This window comes from Manis pentadactyla, chromosome 15 (genome assembly GCF_030020395.1).
Source record: "Manis pentadactyla isolate mManPen7 chromosome 15, mManPen7.hap1, whole genome shotgun sequence".
NCBI classification, from domain to species: Eukaryota; Metazoa; Chordata; class Mammalia; order Pholidota; family Manidae; genus Manis; species Manis pentadactyla.
In genome coordinates this window covers 15,425,204-15,448,192 of record NC_080033.1, presented here as the reverse complement: position 1 = coordinate 15,448,192, position 22,989 = coordinate 15,425,204, and the positions used below count along the sequence as shown (strand labels likewise).

Sequence of the window (22,989 nt, the reverse complement as noted above, 5' to 3'; positions counted from 1 at the left end):
CTGCTCAGCCCCTGAAGCAATGTCGGGGGTCGCAGGGGAGCAGTATTGGTGCCTGGTGGGGAGGGAAGAGCTGTTTCCTGCTTCCCGGCTGCTGTGCCTGTCTCCACTGCTGGAACCAGTGGGCGGAGCACACAGATATAAGCTTTTGTCTCAGACAGCTGGATATGGATCCCTGCTTTCCACAAGTGCCCGGAATCCCAGTCTCCCCAGGAACTCCACCTGTGCCAGCTTTCCAACCCCATAATCACAAGAGTATCATGAAAGCACCTTGGAATGTAGGTTTGTGCTCCCAGAGCAGATCTCCGGAGCTAGGTATTCAGCAGTCCCAGGCCTTCCACTCCCTCCCTACTCAGTTTCTCTTCCTCCTGCCAGTGAGCTGGGGTGGGGGAAGGGCTCGGGTCCCACCCAGCCACAGCTCTGGTACATTACCCTGTTCAGTGAGGTCTGCTCTTTTCTACAGGTATATGCAGTCTGGCGCCATCCTCTTTCCTGTTGCTCTCTCAGGATTAGTTGCACCAACTATATTTTCTAATTTATTTCTCCCTTTGACTGATTTTGGTTTTTATAAGTATTTTATCCCAGGATTCCCTCTCCCCAGACTTACATTCTGGCAGCAGTCAGCAGGGTTTCTCTGAACCCAAAATCTGTCATAATGGATGTGACCTTTGGGAGGGCTGCCCTTAGAAACGGTGGGGAAATGCCACCTACTCCTCTCCCTTGGGCTCCAGTTTTAGGAGGAAGCCTCTGTTTCTCCTCTCATGCCACCATCTTTAATCCTCTCAGCAGCCTTGTTTTGAGCACTGCGTGACAGGCATTTTGCAACTGCTGATGGAGGGAAGGGTGAGTCATCAGGGAAGCCATTGTACCCATCTCAGTACCTGACATAACAATATTCTCCACCTCCATATCCCACAGACATAAAAGCCATGGAGGCAGAGATTCTGATTGCCTCTTCCTATACTGGATGCTTATGTCCACCGGCTCATCCTGGGTATAGGGGTGCAGCATGGAGCCCTCCACAATCTGGGGAAGGGGCTGCTCCACCCCCCTGAAGAGCCCATGGTTGTTTCATTTTTGTTTTCTTAATTACAGCTGGGCAGGCCTTTAAAACAGAAGATGGTACCTCCAGTGGTGGCCTGGTTAGCAGATCCGTCAGTGGCTCGCTCCACCTCCTCCTCTTCTCCCTTGGGCTCCTCCACCAACAGCTCCTCCTCCACCATTTCCAGGGCTAAAGGCACTATTCTTTACTCCCTCTCCCCCATGGCCTCCTGTAATGCAGCTTTTCCTGCTGTCTCCCCCCTTGCCACTAAGGAGTCTTATAGGAGCATGACCTGTCTTTTCAGTAACTCTCTCTCTTCTTTAATAGCATCCCATAGGTTATTGCCCAGCTCCTCCAAGCGATGCTGAAGTGTGTCTCTCTCCCACCTAAGTCCCTCTCTCTCCTGTATACCATTTTCCACTATCTTGATGAAAAGCGAACCTACAATGCCAGCCACTACAGGACCCCTAAGTTCTCCAAGCAGTCTTCAAACTCACAGAGGGCTAATTCTGCAGCTTCCGGTGTTTCCACCCTTCCCCAACCCCGGGGAAGGCCCCACCCATCTAAGAGGCACTTTACCCTAGACCAATTCCCCACTAGGGGTTCCCAAATTGGAAGCCCCACAGCTGGGAGGATAATAACAGGTGAAGCTGCACTCTTTGCCAATGCATCCACTGAGGCCTCCCTGTCATCCACAGGGTGGCTACTGGGCACTTCCCCACCATTTCTAGGGGCAGCCCTCCCAAAGTCACATCATGACAGATTTTGGGTTCAGAGAAACCCTGCTGACTGCCGCCAGAATGAAAGTCCGGGGAGAGGAAATCCCAGGGCAAAATACCTCTAAAAACCGAAATCAGTCAAAGGGAGAAATAAAGTTTAAAACCCATTCATTGCTTACAAACTGCAGTCCAGCACCATCTCTCTCTCCTGCTCCAGAAGAAGCACGCAAGCAAGCAAGCCCCTCCTCTTAACCTATCAGGTTCAGACATGCCCTTGGTTGCCCAGGTAATTACGCACTGACACAGAGCTGAACATCTCTCCACCCCTGAGGATATGCAAATGCACCAAAGCCAGGTGAGATATTCTGGAAATATTAGTTTTATCGACACCAGTATTGTTCACGAGTGTCTAAGTTTGAAAGACAAGCCTGAAGAACCGTCACGAACTGGAGGAGACTAAAGAGAAATAACAAGTAAATGCAGTGTGGGATCTGGACTGGATTTTGGCCTAGACAACATTAAAGATCTTGGCCTAGACAAAGAATGAAGTGGGAAGAACTCTAGTTTAATTACTAGTATTGTATCAATGTTAATTTCCTGGTTTGATAATTGTGCTATGGTTATATAAGATGTTGGAGTAGATGGGTGAAAACTATATGGGAACTTTATTTTCCAACTTTTTGGAAGTCAAAAATTATTTCAAAATAAAAACAAAAAGAAAGCCTTTCTGTACTTGGGGGTTTCTCCAAGTATTTCTTTTTGCTTTTCAGATATTCACACTTTCTTTTACTCTGGTGATATCCGAAGGATTGAGCTGCAAGAAAGGCAGTAAACCAGGCCAAGGTGCCATCTTGTCAGAAAATAGAAACATTTGCATGGCTTCATGCATTTGGAAACTTTTCCCCATTTATTTTTTCAAATTACAAAAGTAGTATGTCGTAACAAGTAAAACCACACAAAGATATATAAACACTTATATTTCCCTTCCTCACCAAGGTAACCAATGTTAATTAACACCTCGTATATCTTTCCAGTTTTCTTTGTTCATATAAACATATACATGCATATATACACATAAATACACATTTATTTTTAAAAATAGGTTCATATACATAATTCTGCAATTTGCTCTTTTCACTTAACAATATACCATGAACATCTCCACAAATGAGTAGAGTTCTAGCTTGCCCCTTACATTTCTTTAATTAATCACACATTTGAGATATCATACTTGGTTCAGTCATGTATATATTTTTGCTTTTTGGTTTTCATTTTCCCTCTCCAATGCCCCCATAGGCCACCTGCATCACCCACTCCCCTCCCAACCCAATGCATACTCTTCTATAGTTTTCTCCATGCATATAAAATTGTACACAAACATATATGAACACAAGTTTATCATTCATAAAGACCTAGAGGTATTTTGTCACTGACTTATAAAAACAGGGTCATATTTTACACATTACTTTTACCTTGCCTTCTTTGCTCAAGATAACATTGTGGGATTCCATTCAAGTCCACCAGTGTGGATTTATTTGTCCATCTTAATGGCTATAAACACATGCTATGGAATGGATATGCTTTCTTTCTTCCAATTTCCCTAATAAAGAGCATTTATTTCAATTCTAGTGTTTTTTGCCACTAGGAATAATTTTATAATAATTTCCAGGTTCATCTCTCTTTTATGCATTAGAGTTTTACTTCTAAGAAGTATCCAAAGTGGCATAAGAATTTTAAGTTACAATCGATATTGCCAGGTTTTTCTAAAAGAGCTGTAACAATTTGTTCCCACCCTTTGTTCTGACAGCAAAAACCAGTCCTGCTGGTCAGTTTGATTGCACATTGTTATCTCATTATAATTTATCTGTGTCCTTCCACAACTACTGAAGCTAACTATGTCTTGATGGGCTCATCAGCCCACTTGATTTGCTCTTGTCACACTGTCTATTAACATTCTTTATCATGTTTTCCTCTTGGGCTACCTTTTCCCTGTTAATCTGAAGAGCACTCTTTGTTTGATTGGCTCTGCAGATGTGTTACCCGAATTACTGTTTATTTACTGACTTTAATGGCAACTTTTGCCATGCCAAAGGTTATACTGTTTATATAATAAAATATTTGTTTCTTAATAGCTTTTGAGTGTCCTGTGTTGGTAATCTCTCCCAGCTCCTAGGTTGTACATGTGGTCTTTTTCTTTCAAGAATTTTATTATTAAAAAATTTTTAATCTTAAATTCACCTGGAATTAAAATATATATATACCATTTGCATTGTTAGTTCAACTTTACCTTCTCCCTGATTAAAAGCCACAATTCTTTTAAAATAAACTATTCTTTTTCCCTATGGCTTGAAATTCCACATTTCCAATCCGTGAAAAGCTCATATATACTAAGCTATATTTTTCAGGATTTTCTATTCTGTTCCACTGATTTAATTATCTCTTCTGTTGCCAATACTGTATTAATTTGATTAGAATAACAATTGTTATATTCTGACATCAGCTATGAAACTTTTTTCATACTTTTCTTATTGGAGTCTCAGGCATTTACTTTTCCACATGGAATTTAAGATCATTTCACATGAGAAGATAAAAAGATTTGAGATTTAGTGTAATTCCAAAAGAAGTGCATCTAAATTATTAGATACCTACAAAGAAATGCTCGATTTTTCTATCCTACCTCTTAGAAAATTATCTTTAAAAAAATATTAGTCACTTTATTGGTATATAATCACATCATCAGCAAAGAGTTTTATCTTTTCTTTTCCATTGTTTATATTATTTAAATTTAATTGCCTTCACTGGAAACTTCAATATTCAGTAAAAATAGGAAAAGGGCATCCTTATCACTAATATTATTAAATTCTTTATTTTTAAAAAATGGTTTCAGCAATAATATATGCTATGGGGTTTTGGTAAAGAACTCAAGTGGTTACAAATTGTTACAACTTAATTTATATTTTATTCGATTAAAAATGTTTGCAAATTCTAGTAAATACATCTATTAGTAGTATGTCCGTTCAAGCCGTTAATTTTATTGATATATTTTCTATTACTGTATTGGCTGTGCATTCTTGGAGTAGATCATGGTCATCATAAAACCATTCTTTAGGTATATTGCTGAATTCTATTTGTTATTATTTTTGTAGTTTTTGTTTCCATATTTGTAAGACTGGTCTTGAGTTTTCTTTTTCCTAACTACCTTTATTTGATTTTGGTGTTAAACTTATTCTGACTTCATAAGATAAATTGGGAAGCATAATATATGGGCTGAAATATTTTAAATAATATTAGTATTACTCTTTCTTTAAAAGTTAGAACTAATCATGAAATCATCTGGGCCTAGAGCAATTTTCAATCACTAATCACTTTTACAAATTGTTCACTGGTACTTGTTATATCAAGTTTTCTACTTACTACAACTTGCATAACATTATTTTGCTAGAAAAGCATCTATGTCCTCTGTTTTAAAAATGTTGATCTAGAGTTGCATGAAGTATCTTTTATAATTTTTTAAATGATATATTTATCTGTGATACATTTCCTCTCTCATTCTGGATCAGGCATACTTTCAGGGAGTCAAATCTTGAACAATGTGGCCATTTGTTTTCTTATACGGATGACATGTCAGCTCAAGGAAGTACTTTTCTCAAAGACTGGAATGATGAAAAGCTAGAATGTCTCCCCTACTAATCTGCTAAAAGACATTTTGAGCAAGACTAAGAAAATAGGAATAGTGTACAATATGCCAGGGCCACACTTTCTGTCAAATAATGAGTGTGCTGAGTAATCAAGTTTATAGTATTTTGTTCACCAAATGGCCCATAGTGAAACTATTCCTTTTCACTATTAATAAAGGCAAAATAAATTTATTGTGTACTTACCTAATAATATATTTATTACTTATGTATTACAATAATGAAGGCAAGATAAGTGCCTTTTTAATGTTAAAAGTGTTTAATAAAGTTTTTGCTTAACTTAACAAAAGACATTAAAACATTGCCTTACTATTCAGAAGGGGGCCCAGTAACAAATATTATAGCCATTTACGTGTATTGTAAAAAAAATGGGAAAATGTAGCTGGTATAATATATTAAGGTTTCTTAAAAAATAGTTGGCCATGTTATTTTTGTTTTTTGTATTGTTAGAGACACCAAAGACAATAATGATATTTAGAATGGAAAGTTTGGTGAATGGCATTCTACATGCTATGTGACATATGTCTTTCACATTTACAATTCCAAAATATCTATAGTAGTTATTATATGGCTCAGTGTGAAACATATACCTCTAATTCTTTTCACATATATTTTGTGTCACGTTGTGATTCTGTTTAATACATTTTTAAGTTTTCATAAGCTAGCATGACCATGTTTTTGTTTTATTGAGTATTTTCTATAACCTTTTGTGTAAAACCTTCTACCACAATTAGAGTATGACATCCCTTATGGTAAAACACTGTCCAAATTCATTTAATCAATGAGATTTCTCCTAAGGATAAATTCCTCTACATATAATGAAATAGGATGATCTTATTCAAGGCTTTCCCACAATCAGGTTTTCATTCCTATAGGCATTTTTCCTAGCATGAATTTTCTGATGTCTACTGAGGTTTGGCTTCTGATAGAAAGCTTTGCCACATTCACTGCATCCATAGGGTTTTTCTCCTGTATGAGTTCTCCAGTGCTTATTGAGGCATGACTTTTGGCTGAAGGACTTTCCACATTCTCTGCAACGATAGGGTCTTTCTCCTGTATGTATTTTTCGATGCACATTGAGGTATGACTTCTCACCAAATGACTTCCCACAGTCACTGCAGACAAAGGGTCGCTCTCCTGTATGTGTTCTCTGGTGTTCTCTGCGATGTGACTTCTGGGTGAAGGCTTTCCCACAAAAAAAACATTCAAAGGGTCTTACCCCAGTGTGAATTCTCTGGTGTTTAATGAGGGTTGACTTATGTGAAAATGCTTTCCCACAGTCAGAGCATCCATATGGTTTCTCCCCAGTGTGACTTCTCTGATGCCTAATGAATTCAGACTTGTAGCAGAAGGCTTTTCCACACTCACTACAGACATGGGGTTTCTCTGTAGGTGGAACCCTCTTACGTTTGTACACAAGAGAATTGGTTACTGCTGGTTTAGACGTAAGTGCTGGGTTATGACTGAAAGCTTTCTCACAGTGTCTACATTCCCAGGGTTTTTCTCCATTAGGTCTTCTATCATGGTTTGTATGCTGTAACAAGTTACCGCATACATAGCACTCATCTTGTTTTATTGAATAGCTTCTTTTAATACCAATCGAGTCTAAATTATGGTTTATACTCTTTCCACAGTTAATGGGGTTCTGGATTGAAGGAAAAAGATCAGTGCTCAAACGTGATATTTTCCCAAACTTATTATATTCATGACGTCTTTCCTTGGGTATTGTTTTCTTGCTGATGAATGCACCTTGCCTCAAAAGCATGTCTTGCTGTCTTTTCCTCTGGACATTAACTTGCCAAATGTTTTCTGGAGAAAGTACAGCAAACCTTTCTGTATGAATCTTTCTATTATTATGACTTGAAATAAAACTACTTAAGAAATGCCCTAAAAATTTAAAGGATGCACAGTATATGAATGGAAAGCCTGACATAACCAAAGGCACCATGCAGGGAAGAGTATGAGCATTGAAGATTCAGAACACTGGCACAAATGAAATAAACACATAGTATATAGAAAGAAATAATTTTGAAGATGTGATGATATAGAATAGTGATCAGCAAACATGTTCCTAAAAGGGCCACAGAGTACTTCAGGCTTTTGGGGCCATATGGTTTGGCCAAATTACTCAACTTTCCCATGGTATCACGGCAATACACACAACATGTAAACATAAGGGTGTGGCTATGTTCTAATAAAACTATCCACTGTTACAGAGGAAAGGGATTTAAATGTCATACAGCACCTTGCTACTCAGTGCATTGTTCTCAGTAGACAACTTCAGCCTCATCTGGGGACTGATATGCTGATAGATTTGTAGAATACTGGGCCCCATCCTGGACCTACTGAATCAGAACTTGCATTTTTAACAAGTTTCCCAGGCACTTTTATCATATTAAGATTTCTGACAAGCAAAGATATAGCAGTCACCAGAGAGCTTATCATATTAATTGAGCTAGTTATTGCAATATAAATGTCAAGGACTCTAAGATGAACTGGATAAGGAGCAGACACTCTTGGTGGATAGAAATCAGGAGAGTTGTGAATTTCGATGGCGAAAAAAAATTATATCTTTATTTTTACTAAGCTTTAACTACAACTGAGCATTTCCTTCAATTGTTAATGCAAGCAACAAACAGTAGTGTTAGTTCCTGTGACTTTGGAATAGTTTGTGAATATGGCATTTTCATGTCACATTATAGTTGAAATATGTTTACAATCACCTCTACTTTCAGGTCATGACAGTTATTAGACCTGATGCTAGATCCTATTATTTAATATATAAATAAGGGAGTACTTCTACTACCAGCATCATGTAATCTCAGAATGACTTCTTTGAGGGAGTTACACCATTGAGAAGGGAACCAAATTTGGAAAAATGAAAAATGTAGAAGCCCTTTGAAAGGAAAAAGCTGGGTTGCAACCAGGGAAATAGAAGATACAGACATTTTGAAAATATTTTGATATTACATTTTCTAACTTTATTTTAATAATTACTATATTTTAGTAATTTGTTCCTTTTGTAGCTTAGATATTTTATTTTTTATATGTAAGAAAGGGGTCTAACTAGGCTTCACCAGAATATCTTAGAGTTCTAAGGCACAAAAAGGATGCCTTTAAACATTTAGGCATGAGGTAATTTGTGTCCAATTGTAGATGTCAGTGGAAAATGAAAAGTAGTGAGGAGGAAGATTTAAGTCATTTCTCAAAGAAAAACCATCAACAAAACCAGCACATATGGACAGAACAAATAAGGTGGCAGAGACAGAAGATTCAAAATGACCACATGGTAGCAAAGCTCTGGAACAAAATGAGGTGTGTGTGTGTGTGTGTGTGTGTGTGTGTGTGTGTGTGTGTGTGTGTGTGGTTTGTGTGTGGTTGGAGAGGAGATAGCAAGTAGGAATGAGGATGATGTCAGGTTTTGCCATACATAAAGCAGGGGTAAGTGGACACAACTGGAGATGATTCTTAGACTGGTAAATGGGTGGCTACGTGGTACAAGGGGGACAAAATGACACAAAATGAAAAAGAGACCAGTTGTGAGCATGATGTAATCTCAGAATTACTTCTTTGAGGGAGTTACACCATTGAGAAGGGAACCAAATTTGGAAAAATGAAAAATGTAGAAGCCCTATGAAAGGAAAAAGCTGGGTTGCAACCAGGGAAATAGAGGATACAGAACACTTAGAACACTGCACTTTTTTTTTTTTCAATTATATAAAATTCTTGAAAGAAGGTAAAGAAAAGCAGTGACAGCCAGGTTACAATGGTTTCAGGAAGGCTGATAAAGCACAGTTTTAATGAAGCAAAATATACCCCAGAGGGCACGAGAGTGTGATGGTTAAGATCATTGGTTCTGGAGTCTGACCACCTGGGTTCAAATCCCCATTCAGTCCTTTACTTTGCTATATGCTTTGAGACAAGTTTCCTAACTATTCTGTGATTGTTTCCTCATTTGTAAATGGAGTAGTAAAGACTGGATACCTCACAGGTGTTGTAAGGATTGAATGAGTTGATAAATGTAAAGGGCTGAGAACAGCCCTGGCACACAGTGAGCACACACTAAGAGTCGGCCAATAATTCTAATGCTGTTGCTACTACTAATACAACCAGTGAAAGCTGGATGATGGGAATTTCAATGACATCATTTTGGGGAGATGCATTAAAATGACTTCATGTTTTGGGGTTTATATAATATTTAACCTAATTATGTGATTACAACACCAAGTAGAAGTGGCATAAAGAGACCTGGGAACAGATGGTACTGACTCTTCTTACTAAGCCCATGACTCTTGTGGAAAAACAGAAGTTCTGAGGCATCCTTAAGAGTGGGCTACAACATTCAGGGTACCATGGGTATTGTTGGGATATTTTACAGAGATGATGGGAGAGGGGCAGTTATTCTGAATGTTAGAGAAGTAGTGAAGATGGGTCAAGCTAAGCCATCTCCCTCGTCACCCAGCTGTCCCTGGTCACCTCCTGGAATTCACTGCTTCTTCCTCTGTGACTTAAGGAAGTTAAGGGGCTTAGGGATAGGGAAAGGATGGGAAGTGAGACTGTGGTTATGGCAGGCAGGTCTGAGGCATTTTACCTGGAAACCATTAGAACACAGAACAGGAAGGGAGCATCAGGAATAGGAGAATCATAGCTTATTTGTAAGAATGTTGGAATGTGAAAGGGAAGGTGTAATGATGACCTCAAGAGACAGACCAAGGATTCTGGAGAAAGGGAGATGGAACAAGTACACAGGGAGAGGTAACAGTTAATGTAGAGGGAGGAAGAACACCTGGATAAGGTAGGTGGGATGCATCAAGGCTGAAGGCTTTTAAGAGCTGGACCCTGAACAAAATTCCAAAGGTGCCAGCCTCCCATAGTGCCTGCCCCTTCTGCTGTATTTATCATACTTACCCCGACAGTGGCAGCCTGAGCATGCTGCCTCACAAATCCATGGTGCTTCCTCCTGCTCCAGCTTGAGGATCACATATGGTTTGGTGCCTTTATAACCTGTTCCAGGGAAATGATCCAGGCCTTGGGCTGAGCTCCTTGGTCTTCAGGGCCATTCAGGCAGCATTAAAGGCTGCATAACAGTCATTGTACTTGGGAGGAGACTGTACACCCACCTTGTACAGAACCCAAAAGGAATTAGTAATCCAAGACCACTGAAACTTGGATCAAACTCACAGGCAGCAAAGCGTAACAATTAGGACTCTAGACTGTGCAGCCAGACTGCTGGGGTTCAAATCCTACTTCAGCTCTGCTATGTAAGAGGTGGGTAACACTGGGTGTTAATTCACTTCTCTGCCTCAGTTTCCAAATGTGCAAAATAGTGGTACTAAAAGTACCTACCTCATAAAGACTCTTGTATTTTAATATTTTTAAAGTGGCTAAAATAGAGAAAATGTTTAAAAGAAAGCTAAATACATAGAAAGTGTTTGGTACTTCTGAAGCTCTAGGTACTTTCAGCAACTGAAAAAGGACATTCAAGCACAACTGAGATTGAGTGGCAAAGCTGTTCTTACCCACTGAGACGAGATTGCTGTAGGTCTCCAGCATCACATCCCGGTACAGGGCCCTCTGAGCCGGGTTCAGCCTGTGCCACTCCTCTTGAGTGAAGCCCACTACCACGTCCTTGAATGACACTGGTCTCTGCTGAAGATGAAGTAACAATGAGTCATGTGGGAAAAATGTAGGCAGAACACTGACTTTTTTTATAATGTTCACAGGTCGGTGCTTATCCTGATCATTTATCTATCTCAGATGCCTTTTATATTCCTGACCTTGGGCTACATATGTTGGGAAAAATGACAAACACATTGGAGGCCATTGTCATTTATACTTTGAATCAACATATACTGACCGAAGACCCACTGTATGTCTGACCCAGTGCTGGTTGCTGGGGACACATTCATGGATGGTTCCTGACCTGAAGGTGCTTTCAGCTTGGCAGAGAGAGCAATAATGTAAAGCCATTGTAGTGCAAGTATGAAAGTTGTGATGGCAGGCCATCTAGGGTATGACAGAGAAGTGAACGGTCTATTTCACTTTTCAGGCTTTTCAGAGCTAAGGGATACATGGAGCATAGTCTTCTCTGTAGGACAATGGAGAAACTGCATTCCTTGTGGAAGGAACAGCATAAACAAAGACATGGGGGCAAAACATGACTTTAAGGGCAGCAAGTCACTCATTAGTAAGAGAAGAGTGCACAGAGGTCTTAAGTGATGAGATGATGGACTTCAAGACAATGGGAAATATACCAATGGAGAGGTGTATGTAGCACATTGCAGAAGGCATGTGGTGAGTTTCTTGCATTCTGTGTCAAGTGGTACACTGATAAGTCCAAGCTGATTGAAAAGTTAAATATGTGTATGGCATCCCTAGAGCAACTACTAAAATCATAGTGCAAAGAGGTATTCTGAAATAAAGTAAATGAATTCTAAGAAATATTCAATTAATCCACACAAACACACACACAAGAGAAAACAGAGCAACAAAAGCAGATGAGACAAAAACTAAATACTAAGTGACAGATATAAATCCAACCATGCCAACAATTATATTTATATTTAAATTATATTAAATTATAATGTAATTTAATATACAGGAAAATACTCCAAAAAGGCAGAGACTGTCACACTGCATAAAAAAAGTGATGTTGCCCACAAGTGATAGAGCACTCACAGATAGCCTGAAAGTAAATGAATGGGAAGAGAAATGTGGTGGGTGACCTGGAAGGAAGTGAAAGGAAAAGACTGTAAAAACCTAGATGGAAGACAATGTTCACAAGTAGAACAGTAACACGGAGACACTGAGGGGCCATTGTGAAGAAGAGAATTGCACCTTAACTGGTTGTGGGTGAAGGAAGAGTAAGCACCCAGGTATCTCAAAGGCGAGTGGGTGATAGTGGTGGTAATCAGAGGTGAGAGAAAGAACAGAAGCAAAGAGGATGTCATGTGTCAGACACGTCTGAGGCACACATGGGTAGAGATGCTTGGCAGGCAGTGGGATGGTCGTAAGAGTCTTGTGTCACAGCAAGATCAGGAATGGAGTGAAACTGTGTTAGCCACCAATACGCATGTGGTAGCTAGTTGTCAAAGTATGCGGAAGCTCCCTGCAAGGAGACATAATGAGCAAAGGGCCCAAGCCAGGGCTCAAGTGACATTAATATTTAAGAGGCCAGCAGAGAAGAGTTCAGCTAGGGGCCCAGAAGAGGAATACAGTCTGGAAAGGAGGCTTTGCAGCCTGGAAAGCCTCAGATTATACTGGCCAGTCAGTCCTCTGGTTTAGGGCAAAGAGAACAAATTCTCCAAAGAGCCCACTGCCCTGGGACCAGACTGCTGTTGAGGGAGACCCCACAGGTCCTAACCTAAGAGGGCACCTGTGATATTGTGATATATCAAGAAATATGTATTTGGTCTTCATTCCTGGTTCCTGGCACAGAGCTTCTTAAACACTTTAACTTCCTGAGTGAAAGGGGTAATAGGAGTGTCTTGTGTTATTCATAACAGGCTCATCAACCATACCTGAGTTTATGCTAATGATGTGACTCTTGGAGGATGAGGGCTGGTTGCCAGAGGAGTCAACCAGTGATTACAGGATTGGCAGCTTCACCCCCCTATCTCTCCACCTCTGGGGAGCAGAGGACTAGAGTTTAAGCCAATCACCAATGGCCAGTGATTTAACCAATCACGCTACATAATGGAACCTTGATAAAAACCCTGAAGAGCTTCCAGACGAACACATCTAGGAGGATGTTCATGACAAGTTCCATAGGGACAGAGGCTACTCTCCTGGGACTCTTCTGTGCCTCACACTATGTATCTCTTCATCTGCCTGTTCATTTGTATCCTTTATAGTAAAGCTGTAAGAGTGTTTCCCTGAGTTCTGAGTCATTATAGCAAATTATCAAGACTGAGAATTAATTATCGAATCTGAGGTTACAGGAACCCCTAATTTATAGCTAGTTGGTCAAAAGTTCAAGTGACAACCTGAGATTTGCAATTGGCATCTGAAGTTGCGGGCAGTGATGTGAGACTGAATCCGTAATTTGTACGGCCTGCACTAACTCCGGATTGAACTAAATTGTAGGACACCCAGCTTGATTGAACTAAATTGTAGGACACACCTCCACAGAGAATCAAAGAACTCTTTAGTGTGGGGGTAGGAAGAATGGGAGGGGACAATGACCCGGGACTCCTCTACTCCTGTGAGTAGAGGGAAGTTTTTTCTTTAATACTGTATCTTCAAGGGACTATATAGTAAGAACTTAACCTTGCCCAAAGACAGGTCTGATCTTTCCCCTCAGCTCCTGAGAGTTAATCTCTAACCCCCTGGAATGTCCTGTTTGGTAAGAGTGTCTTTGTTTACCTGGGAGCCTTGGGCCACACCAGATAATCCCAACAATGTGGTTTTAGGTGGGGGCTTTGGACCGCAGGTATCAGCTCAACCTCCAGAGGCTGGAAACTGAGGTCAGTGGTCGGTCATGTCTACATGACCAACACCCAAAGAAAACTCTGGAATACCAAGGCTTAAGTAAGCTTCCTTGGTTGGCAGTACTCTGTGTGCTGTGTCACAGATCATTACTGGAAGAATTCAACACTGTCCACAGCTCCACTGGGAAAAGACACCTGGAAGTTCTGTGTGTGGAACTCTCCTGGATTCTGCCCCAATGTCTCTTTCCTTGGCTGATTTTGATCTGTATCTTTTTGCTATAATAAACTGTAACTGTAGGTACAACATTCAATGAGTCCTTCTACTGAATTGTTAAACCCGAGCATGGTCTTGGCAACCTTCAAACTTACAACTGCTGTCAGAAGTGAGGGTGGTCTTGTGAACTGCTCTCTAACTTTGCAGTGGCTGACAGACATGAGACGCAATGCAACAGATTGGTTAAAGGCATGGACTTGGGGGTAGGACTGCTTGAGTTCAAATGCAAGTTCAGCCACTAAATGAGTGACCCTGGGAAAGCTACTTAACCTCTCTGTGCCTCAGTTTCCTCCTCTATTAAATGGAGATAATAATAGTAGACGTCTCTTAGTTATTATGATGTTTAAATGAGTTAATAGGTGTAAAGCCTTTAAACTGTGCCTGACACATAACAGCACTATACAAAGGTGCCTAGTATATTTTAGGAGACAACTGTTGTAAATCAATAGTGTAAAATCTGTAAGAAAGAGAAAATAATTCGAAAAGAAAAAAAAGGTGTGTATTGGGGACTCAGGGCCTGCGTGTTGGGCATTAGTGGGGTGGATAGCTCTAGTACACTGCACAGTGCCAGGGGTGACAGCCCACTAACTTATGAATGGCTGGCATTGACAAGATCCCATAGAGACTGAAATGGTAGAGGGCAGCCCAGATCTGCATTCCACTCTCAGGAGGCTATAGTTCTCTTAGAAGAAAAGAATGCTGGGCCTTAGAGTTGCACCTGAGCAATGGCCCAGGCAGATGGACCTGGCAAGACCAAAACCAGGGTTGAAGGCCATGGAGGCTGGCACATGAGACCCTAAGACTGACACAAAGGCCATGGCTGGAGGAGATGCCAACCAGACACCCTGTGTGGTAGTGGGAAAGCACCAATTAGGCTTTATCATAGAACACAGGGCCTGGCTTGGAGACAGGCTCTGGGTCAGTATTTCTCAAACAGCACTAATGGGAACAGAATCAGATGGGATGGAACAAAATGGAATGGAACAGAACAGAACAAAATAGAAAAGACGTAATTCTGCACCCAAAAGGTCATGCCATGTTCACCAAACATAGGGATGAAGAGGAGAGGCATGTAATTTTACTTTTTTTTTTCAGAATATAAAGGCTTCCTTGCCTCTGTTCAACACAACACTAAGAGCCATCCCAGCTCCAGGGTGTCTTGTTAAAATCAGCTGGCATCACAGACACATGAAAAGATGCTCCACATCGCTAATCATCAGGGAAATGCAAATTAAAACCACAATGAGATATCACCTCACACCAGTTAGGATGGCCAACATCCAAAAGACAAACAACAAATGTTGGCGAGGATGTGGAGAAAGGGGAACCCTCCTGCATTGCTGGTGGGAATGTAAACTAGTTCAACCATTGTGGAAAGCAGTATGGAGGTTCCCCAAAAAACTCAAAATAGAAATACCATTTAACCCAGGAATTCCACTCTTAGGAATTTACCCTAAGAATGCAGCAGCCAATCACGGAAAGATGGCGGCGTGAGTAGTTCAGAGGAAATCTCCTCCCTCAAACATATATATTTATGAATATACAATAAATATGATTCCTAAAAGAGACACTGGTGGATGCAGTACAACAGCCAGGATACATCTACATCTGTGAGAACTCAGCATCACACGAAGTGGGTAAGATACAAGCCGCAGTCAGGTGGCACCCGAACGCTCCCCCACCCCAAAACCCGGCGGGAAGAAAGGAGTCGGAACAGGGAGAGAGTGAAAGCCCAGGACTGCTAAACAACCAGCTCTAGAAATCCTCACCCGGAACACAGACACAAAGTGCACGGGGTGCTGGATATTAGATAAACGGAAAAGCAAAACCTGTGGGCAGGTCCCCGCAACCAGCGACCCTGAGACAAAAGAAAAGCAAGTGCTTTCTGCAAGTCTTAAAGAGACCGGGACCCCATAGCTGGATGAAGTTGTCCTGGCAGCTGGAAATACCGGGGAAACTTAGGCGCCCTAAATGGAGGCAGTGAAGCTCTGAAGCCCCTCACGGCACTAAGCAGCCAGCCAGTCGTTCCTCCAACTGGCGTGGACCCCGACACATGGGCCCAGTAGCGGAAGAGTGGCAGCACGTGCCGGGGACGGCAGTGCCAGAAGGGACTGAGAGCAGATCCATGCGGCGAAGGAGAGTCTTGTGCTAGCCCGCAGCAGCGCGACCAAACAGCCTGGGCATGGCTCGCGTGCACCGGCAGCAATGAAGCCAGAGGAGCCCGGTAGGGAGCAGGCACGCTCCCAGCAGCCAACCAGAATCCCAGCCCAACATACAGCCTCCCGGGCCAGACCCAAAGGCCACTGCTGCTACACAGCTGCCTGGCAGGGCACTGCTAGCATGTAGGAGCGCACCTGGCATGCCTGCCACTCCCCGCAGGGCTCCGCGCTGCTCTGATGGACACCCCGCCCACAGCAGCTTAGGGGACTAACCTGGTGGGTGCTCCAAGAGTGTGGGTAACTGTCACAGCCAGAGGAGAAGGGAAAGGCATCCAGCAAGCAGGAAAGGACTTTCTTCTCCCAGCTGACACACCCGCAACCTGCCTACAGCCACTGCTATCACCATGAAAAGGCAAAAAATCTGGTCCAGTCCAAGATAGTTACACCTGAGAAAGGATCTGCAGAGGCAGACCTAACCAGTCTCCCTGAAAAAGAATTCAAAATAAAATCATAAACATGATGACAGAGCTGCAGAGAAATATGCAAGAGCTAAGGGATGAAGTCCAGAGGGAGATTACAGACGTCCGGAGGGAGATTACAGAAGTGAAACAAACTCTGGAAGGATTTATAAGCAGAATAAATAAGATGCAAGAGGCCACTGATGGAATAGAAACCAGAGAACAGGAATGCATAGAAGCTGATGCAGAGAGAGATAAAAGGATCTCCACAAATGAAACAATATTAAGAGAACTCTGTGACTAATCCAAAAGGAACAATATCCGCATATAGGGAAGAAGAGAGAGAAAAAGGGATAGAAAGTGTCTTTGAAGAAATAATTGCTGAGAACTTCCGCAAACTGGGGGAGAAAATAGTTGCTCAGACTACAGAGGCACACAGAACTCCCAAGAGATGGGATTCAAAGAGGATAACACCAAGACACATAATAATTAAAATGACAAAGATCAAGGAGAAGGACAGAGTATTAAAGGTAGCCAGAGAGAGTAAAAAGGTGACCTACAAAGGAAAACCTATCAGGCTATCATCAGACTTCTCAACAGAAACCTTACAGGCCAGAAGAGAATGGCATGATATATTTAATGCAATGAAACAGAAGGGCCTTGAACCAAGGATACTGTATCCAGCACGATTATCATTCAAATATGAAGGAGGGATTAAACAATTCCCAGACATGCAAAAGTTGAGGGAATTTGCCTCCCACAAACCACCTCTACAGGATGTCTTAGAAGGACTGCTCTAGATGGGAGCACTCCTAAAAAGAGCACAGAACAAAACGCCCAACATATGAAGAATGGAGGAGGAGGAAAAAGAAGGGAAAGAAATAATCATCAGACCGTGTTTATAACAGCTCAATAAGCGAGTGAGGTCAGACAGTAAGGTAGTAAACAAGTTAACCTTGAACCTTTGGTAACCACAAATCTAAAGCCTGCAATGGCAATAAGGACATATCTTTCAATAATCACCCTAAATGTAAATGGACTGAATGCACCAATCAAAAGACACAGAATAATAGAATGGATAAAAAAGCAAGACCCATCTGTATGCTGCTTACAAGAGAGTCACTTCAAACCCAAAGACATGCACAAATTAAAAGTCAAGGGATGGAGAAAGATACTTCATGCAAACAGCAGAGAGAAAAAAGCAGGTGTTGTAATACTAGTATAAGACAAAACAGACTTCAAAATAAAGAAAGTAACAAGAGATAAAGAAGGACATTACATAATGATAAAGGGCTCAGTCCAACAAGAGGATATAACCATTATAAACATATATGCACCCAATACAGGAGCACCAATATATGTGAAACAAATACTAACAGAATTAAAGGAGGAAATAGAATGCAATGCATTCATTTTGGGACACTTTAACACACCAGTCACTCCAAAGGACAGATCCACCAGACAGAAAATAAGTAAGGACAAAGAGGCACTGAACAACATGCTAGAAAAGATGGACATAATAGACATCTATAGAACTCTACATCCAAAAGCAACAGGATACACATTCTTCTCAAGAGCACATGGAACATTCTCCAGAATAGACCACATACTAGGCCACAAAAAGAACCTCAGTAAATTCCAAAAGATTGAAATCCTACCAGCCAACTTTTCAGACCACAAAGGTATAAAACTAGAAATAAATTGTACAAAGAAAGCAAAAAGGCTCACAAACACATGGAGGCTTAACAACATGCTCCTAAATAATCAATGGATCAAAGACCAAATTAAAATGGAGATCCAGCAATATATGGAAACAAATGACAACAACAACACAAAGCCCCAACTTCTGTGGGATGCAGCAAAGGCAGTCTTAAGAGGAAAGTATATAGTAATCCAGGCATATTTAAAGAAGGAAGAACAATCCCAAATGAATGGTCTAATGTCACAATTATAAAAATTGGAAAAAGAATAACAAATGAGACCTATGGTCAGCAGACGGAGGGACATAATAAAGATCAGAGAAGAAATAAATAAAATTGAGAAGAACAAAACAATAGAAAAAAATCAATGAAACCAAGAGATGGTTCTTTGAGAAAATAAACAAAATAGATAAGCCTCTAGCCAGATTTATTAAGAGAAAAAGAGAGTCAACACACATCAACAGAATCAGAAATGAGAAAGGAAAAATCATGACGGACCCCACAGAAATACAAAGAATTATTAAAGACTACTATGAAAACCTATATGCTAACAAGCTGGAAAACCTAGGAGAAATGGCCAACTTCCTAGAAAAATACAACCTTCCAAGACTGACCAAGGAAGAAACACAAAAGTTAAACAAACCAATTACGAGCAAAGAAATTGAAATGGTAATCAAAAAACTACCCAAGAACAAAACCCCCGGGCCAGATGGATTTACCTTGGAATTTGATCAGACATACAGAGAAGACATAACACCCATTCTCCTTAAAGTTTTCCAAAAAATAGAAGAGGAGGGAATACTCCCAAACTCATTCTATGAAGCCAACATCATCCTAATACCAAAACCAGGCAAAGACCCCACCAAAAAAGAAAATTACAGACCAATATCCCTGATGAATGTAGATGCAAAAATACTCCACAAAATATTAGCAAACCGAATTCAAAAATACATCAAGAAGATCATACAACATGACCAAGTGGGATTCATTCCAGGGATGCAAGGATGGTACAACATTCGAAAATCCATCAAAATCATCCACCACAACAAAACAAAGGACAAAAACCACATGATCATCTCCATAGATGCTGAAAAAGCATTCGACAAAATTCAACATCCATTCATGATAAAAACTCTCAACAAAATGGGCATAGAGGGCAAGAACCTCAACATAATAAAGGCCATATATATCAACCCACAGCTAACATCATACAGAACAGTGAGAAGCTGAAACCTCTTCCTCTGAGATTGGGAACAAGACAGGGATGCCCACTCTCTCCACTGTTATTCAACGTGGTACTGGAGGTCCTTGCCACGGCAATCAGACAAAACAAAGAAATACAAAGAATCCAGATTGGTAAAGAAGAAGTCAAACTGTCACTATTTGCATATGACATGACATTGTACATAAACAACCCTAAAGACTCCACTCCAAAACTACTAGAACTTATATCAGAATTCAGCAAAGTTGCAGGATACAAAATTAACACACAGAAATCTGTAGCTTTCCTATACACTAACAATGAACTAATAGAAAGAGAAATCAGGAAAACAATACCACTCACAATAGCATCAAAAAGAATAAAATACCTAGGAATAAACCTAAACAAGGAAGTGAAAGACCTATACCCTGAAAACTACAAGACACTGTTAAGAGAAATTAAAGAGGTCACTAACAAATGGAAACTCATCCCGTGCTCCTGGCTAGGAAGAATTAATATCGTCAAAATGACCATCCTGCCCAAAGCAACATACAGATTCAATGCAATCCCTATCAAATTACCAACAGCATTCTTCAATGAACTGGAACAAATAGTTCAAAAATTCATATGGAACCGTCGAAGACCCAAATAGCTTACGCAATTCTGAGAAGGAAGAATAAAGTCAGGGGGATCTCGCTCCCCAACTTCAAGCTCTACTACAAAGCCACAGTAGTCAAGACAGTTTGGTACTGGCACAAGAACAGAGCCACAGACCAGTGGAACAGAATAGAGACCACAGATATTAGTCCAAACATATATGGTCAATTAATATATGATAAAGGAGCCATGGACATACAATTGGGAAAGGACAGTCTCTTCAACAGATGGTGCTGGCAAAACTGGACAGCTACATGTAAGAGAATGAAACTGGATCACTGTCTAACCCCATACACAAAAGTAAACTCCAAATGGATCAAAGACCTGAATGTAAGTCATGAAACCATAAAACTCTTAGAAAAAAACATAGGCAAAAATCTCATGGACATAAACATGAGTGACTTCTTCATGAATATATCTCCCTGGGCAAGGGAAACAAAGGCAAAAATGAACAAGTGGGACTATATCAAGCTAAAAAGCTTCTGTACAGGTAAGGACACCATCAATAGGACAAAAAGGTATCCTATAGTATGGGAGAACATATTCATAAATGACAGATCCGATAAAGGATTGACATCCAAAATATATAATGAACTGACACGCCTCAACAATCAAAAAGCAAATAATCCAATTATAAAATGTGGAGAGGTGCTGAATAGACAGTTCTCTAAAGAAGAAATCCAGATGGCCAACAGGCACATGAAAAGATGCTCCACATTGCTAATCATCAGGAAAATGCAAACTAAAACCACAATGAGATATCACCTCACACCAGTAAGGATCGCCATCATTGAAAAGACAAACAACAACAAATGTTGGCGAGGTTGTGGAGAAAGGGGAACCCTCCTACACTGCTGGTGGGAATGTAAACTAGTTCAACCATTGTGGAAATCAGTATGGAGGTACCTCAGAATGCTCAAAATAGAAATTCCATTTGACCCAGGAATTCCACTTCTAGGAATTTACCCTAAGAATTCATCACTCTAGTTTGAAAAAGACAGATGCACCCCTATGTTTATCGCTGCATTGTTTTACAATAGCCAAGATATGTAAGCAACCTAAATGTCCATCAGTAGATGAATGGATAAAGAAGATGTGGTACATATACACAATGGAATATTACACAGCCATAAGAAAAAAACAGATCCTCCCATTCAGAACAACATGGATGGAGCTAGAGGGTATTGTGCTCAGTGAAATAAGCCAGGCGGAGAAGGACAAGTACCAAATGATTTCACTCATATGTGGAGTATAAGAACAAAGGAAAACTGAAGGAACAAAACATCAGCAGAATCACAGAACCCAAGAATGGACTAATAGTTACCAAAGGGAAAGGGACTGGGGAGGATGGGTGGGAAGGGAGGGGTAAGGGCGTTGAAAAAGAAAGAGGGCATTATGATCAGCATGTATAGTGTGGGGGGGGGGTATGCAGAGGGCTATGCAACCCAGAGAAGACAAGTAGTGATTTTACAGCATCTTACTACGCAGATGGACAGTGACTGTGAAGGGGTATGTGGGGGGGACTTGGTGAAGGGGGGAACCTAGTAAACATTATGTTCTTTCTGTAATTGTAGATTAATGATACCAAAAAAAAAAAAAGAATGCAGCAGCCCAGTTTGAAAAAGACAGATGCGCTCCTATGTTTATCGTAGCACTATTTACAATAGGCAAGATATGGAAGCAACCTAAGTGTCCATCAGTAGATGAATGGATAAAGAAGATATGGTACATATACACAATGGAATATTATTCAGTCATAAGAAGAAAACAGATCCTACCATTAGCAACAACAGGGATGGAGCTAGAGGGTATTATGCTCAGTGAAATAAGCCAGGCAGAGAAAGACAAGTATTAAATGATTTCACTCATCTGTGGAGTATAACAACAAAGAAAAAACTGAAGGAAGAAAACAGCAGCAGAATCACAGAACCCAAGAATGGACTAACAGTTACCAAAGGGAAAGGGACTGGGGAGGATGAGTGGGGAGGAAGGGATAAGGGAGAAAATGGGGCATTACGATTAGCACACATAATGTAGGGAGGGGGTTGGGAACATGGGGAAGGCAGTATATACAGAGAAGCCAAGTAATGATTCTATTGCCTCTTACTATGCTGATGGACAGTGACTGTAATGGGGTATGTCGGGGGAACTTGATAATAGGATGAGTCTAGTAACCATAATGTTGTTCAAGTAATTGTACATTAACGATATCAAAATAAAAAAAATAAAAAATCAGCTGGCACCTCTGTTCAACAACTTCCTCTGCCCAAACATGCTTCCTTCACTGCCTTACACGTGTTCCCAAATAATCCCTAGTAAGCCTCTGGTGTGCAAATCTTCATTCCTGAGTATTTTCCTGAGAACCCAGCCTATGACAAAGTATATATGTTTGAAATGCATACATTTTTTCTAGAATGGTTTCTCCAAGAAGGGAAACTGGGCTACTTAATGTCCTACTTACCTGGTACTCAATCATTTTCTGCTGTTCTTGGAAAAAGATCTGAGACCTGTGAAGGCAGAGATTGGGAAGAGGAGGATGGAGAAAGAGAGGACAGAGCCATGAGGGACTAGAGCAGTCTCAGAACTGCAAATTCCCTATGTAAGTCTTGTACAACAACCTATGCTTTAAATCCCTGTGGTAAAAGAAAAAAAAATTGT

At 40.7% G+C, this 22,989-nt stretch overlaps 1 protein-coding gene across 7 annotated transcripts in view; it reads right to left on the bottom strand.

Annotated features, from left to right (window-relative positions):
* Nucleotides 1-2,642: 2,642 nt before the first annotated feature.
* ZNF793 (zinc finger protein 793) overlaps nt 2,643-22,989 on the bottom strand; it is a 32,624-nt gene continuing 12,277 nt past the window's right edge. For 5 of the 7 annotated variants that reach the window (XM_036885816.2, XM_057493496.1, XM_036885821.2 and 2 more), the window contains 4 exons: nt 22,793-22,838; nt 10,973-11,102; nt 10,362-10,457; nt 2,643-7,262 (listed from right to left, as the gene is read on the bottom strand). In XM_036885816.2, the coding sequence (XP_036741711.1) occupies nt 6,292-7,262; nt 10,362-10,457; nt 10,973-11,102; nt 22,793-22,807 (1,212 nt within the window). In that variant the 5' untranslated portion in view covers nt 22,808-22,838 and the 3' untranslated portion in view covers nt 2,643-6,291. Of the gene's footprint in view, nt 7,263-10,361; nt 10,458-10,972; nt 11,103-16,588; nt 17,086-22,792; nt 22,839-22,989 lie in introns of those variants that run through there. The other 2 variants (XM_057493498.1, XM_057493499.1) reach the window with 2 other exon arrangements.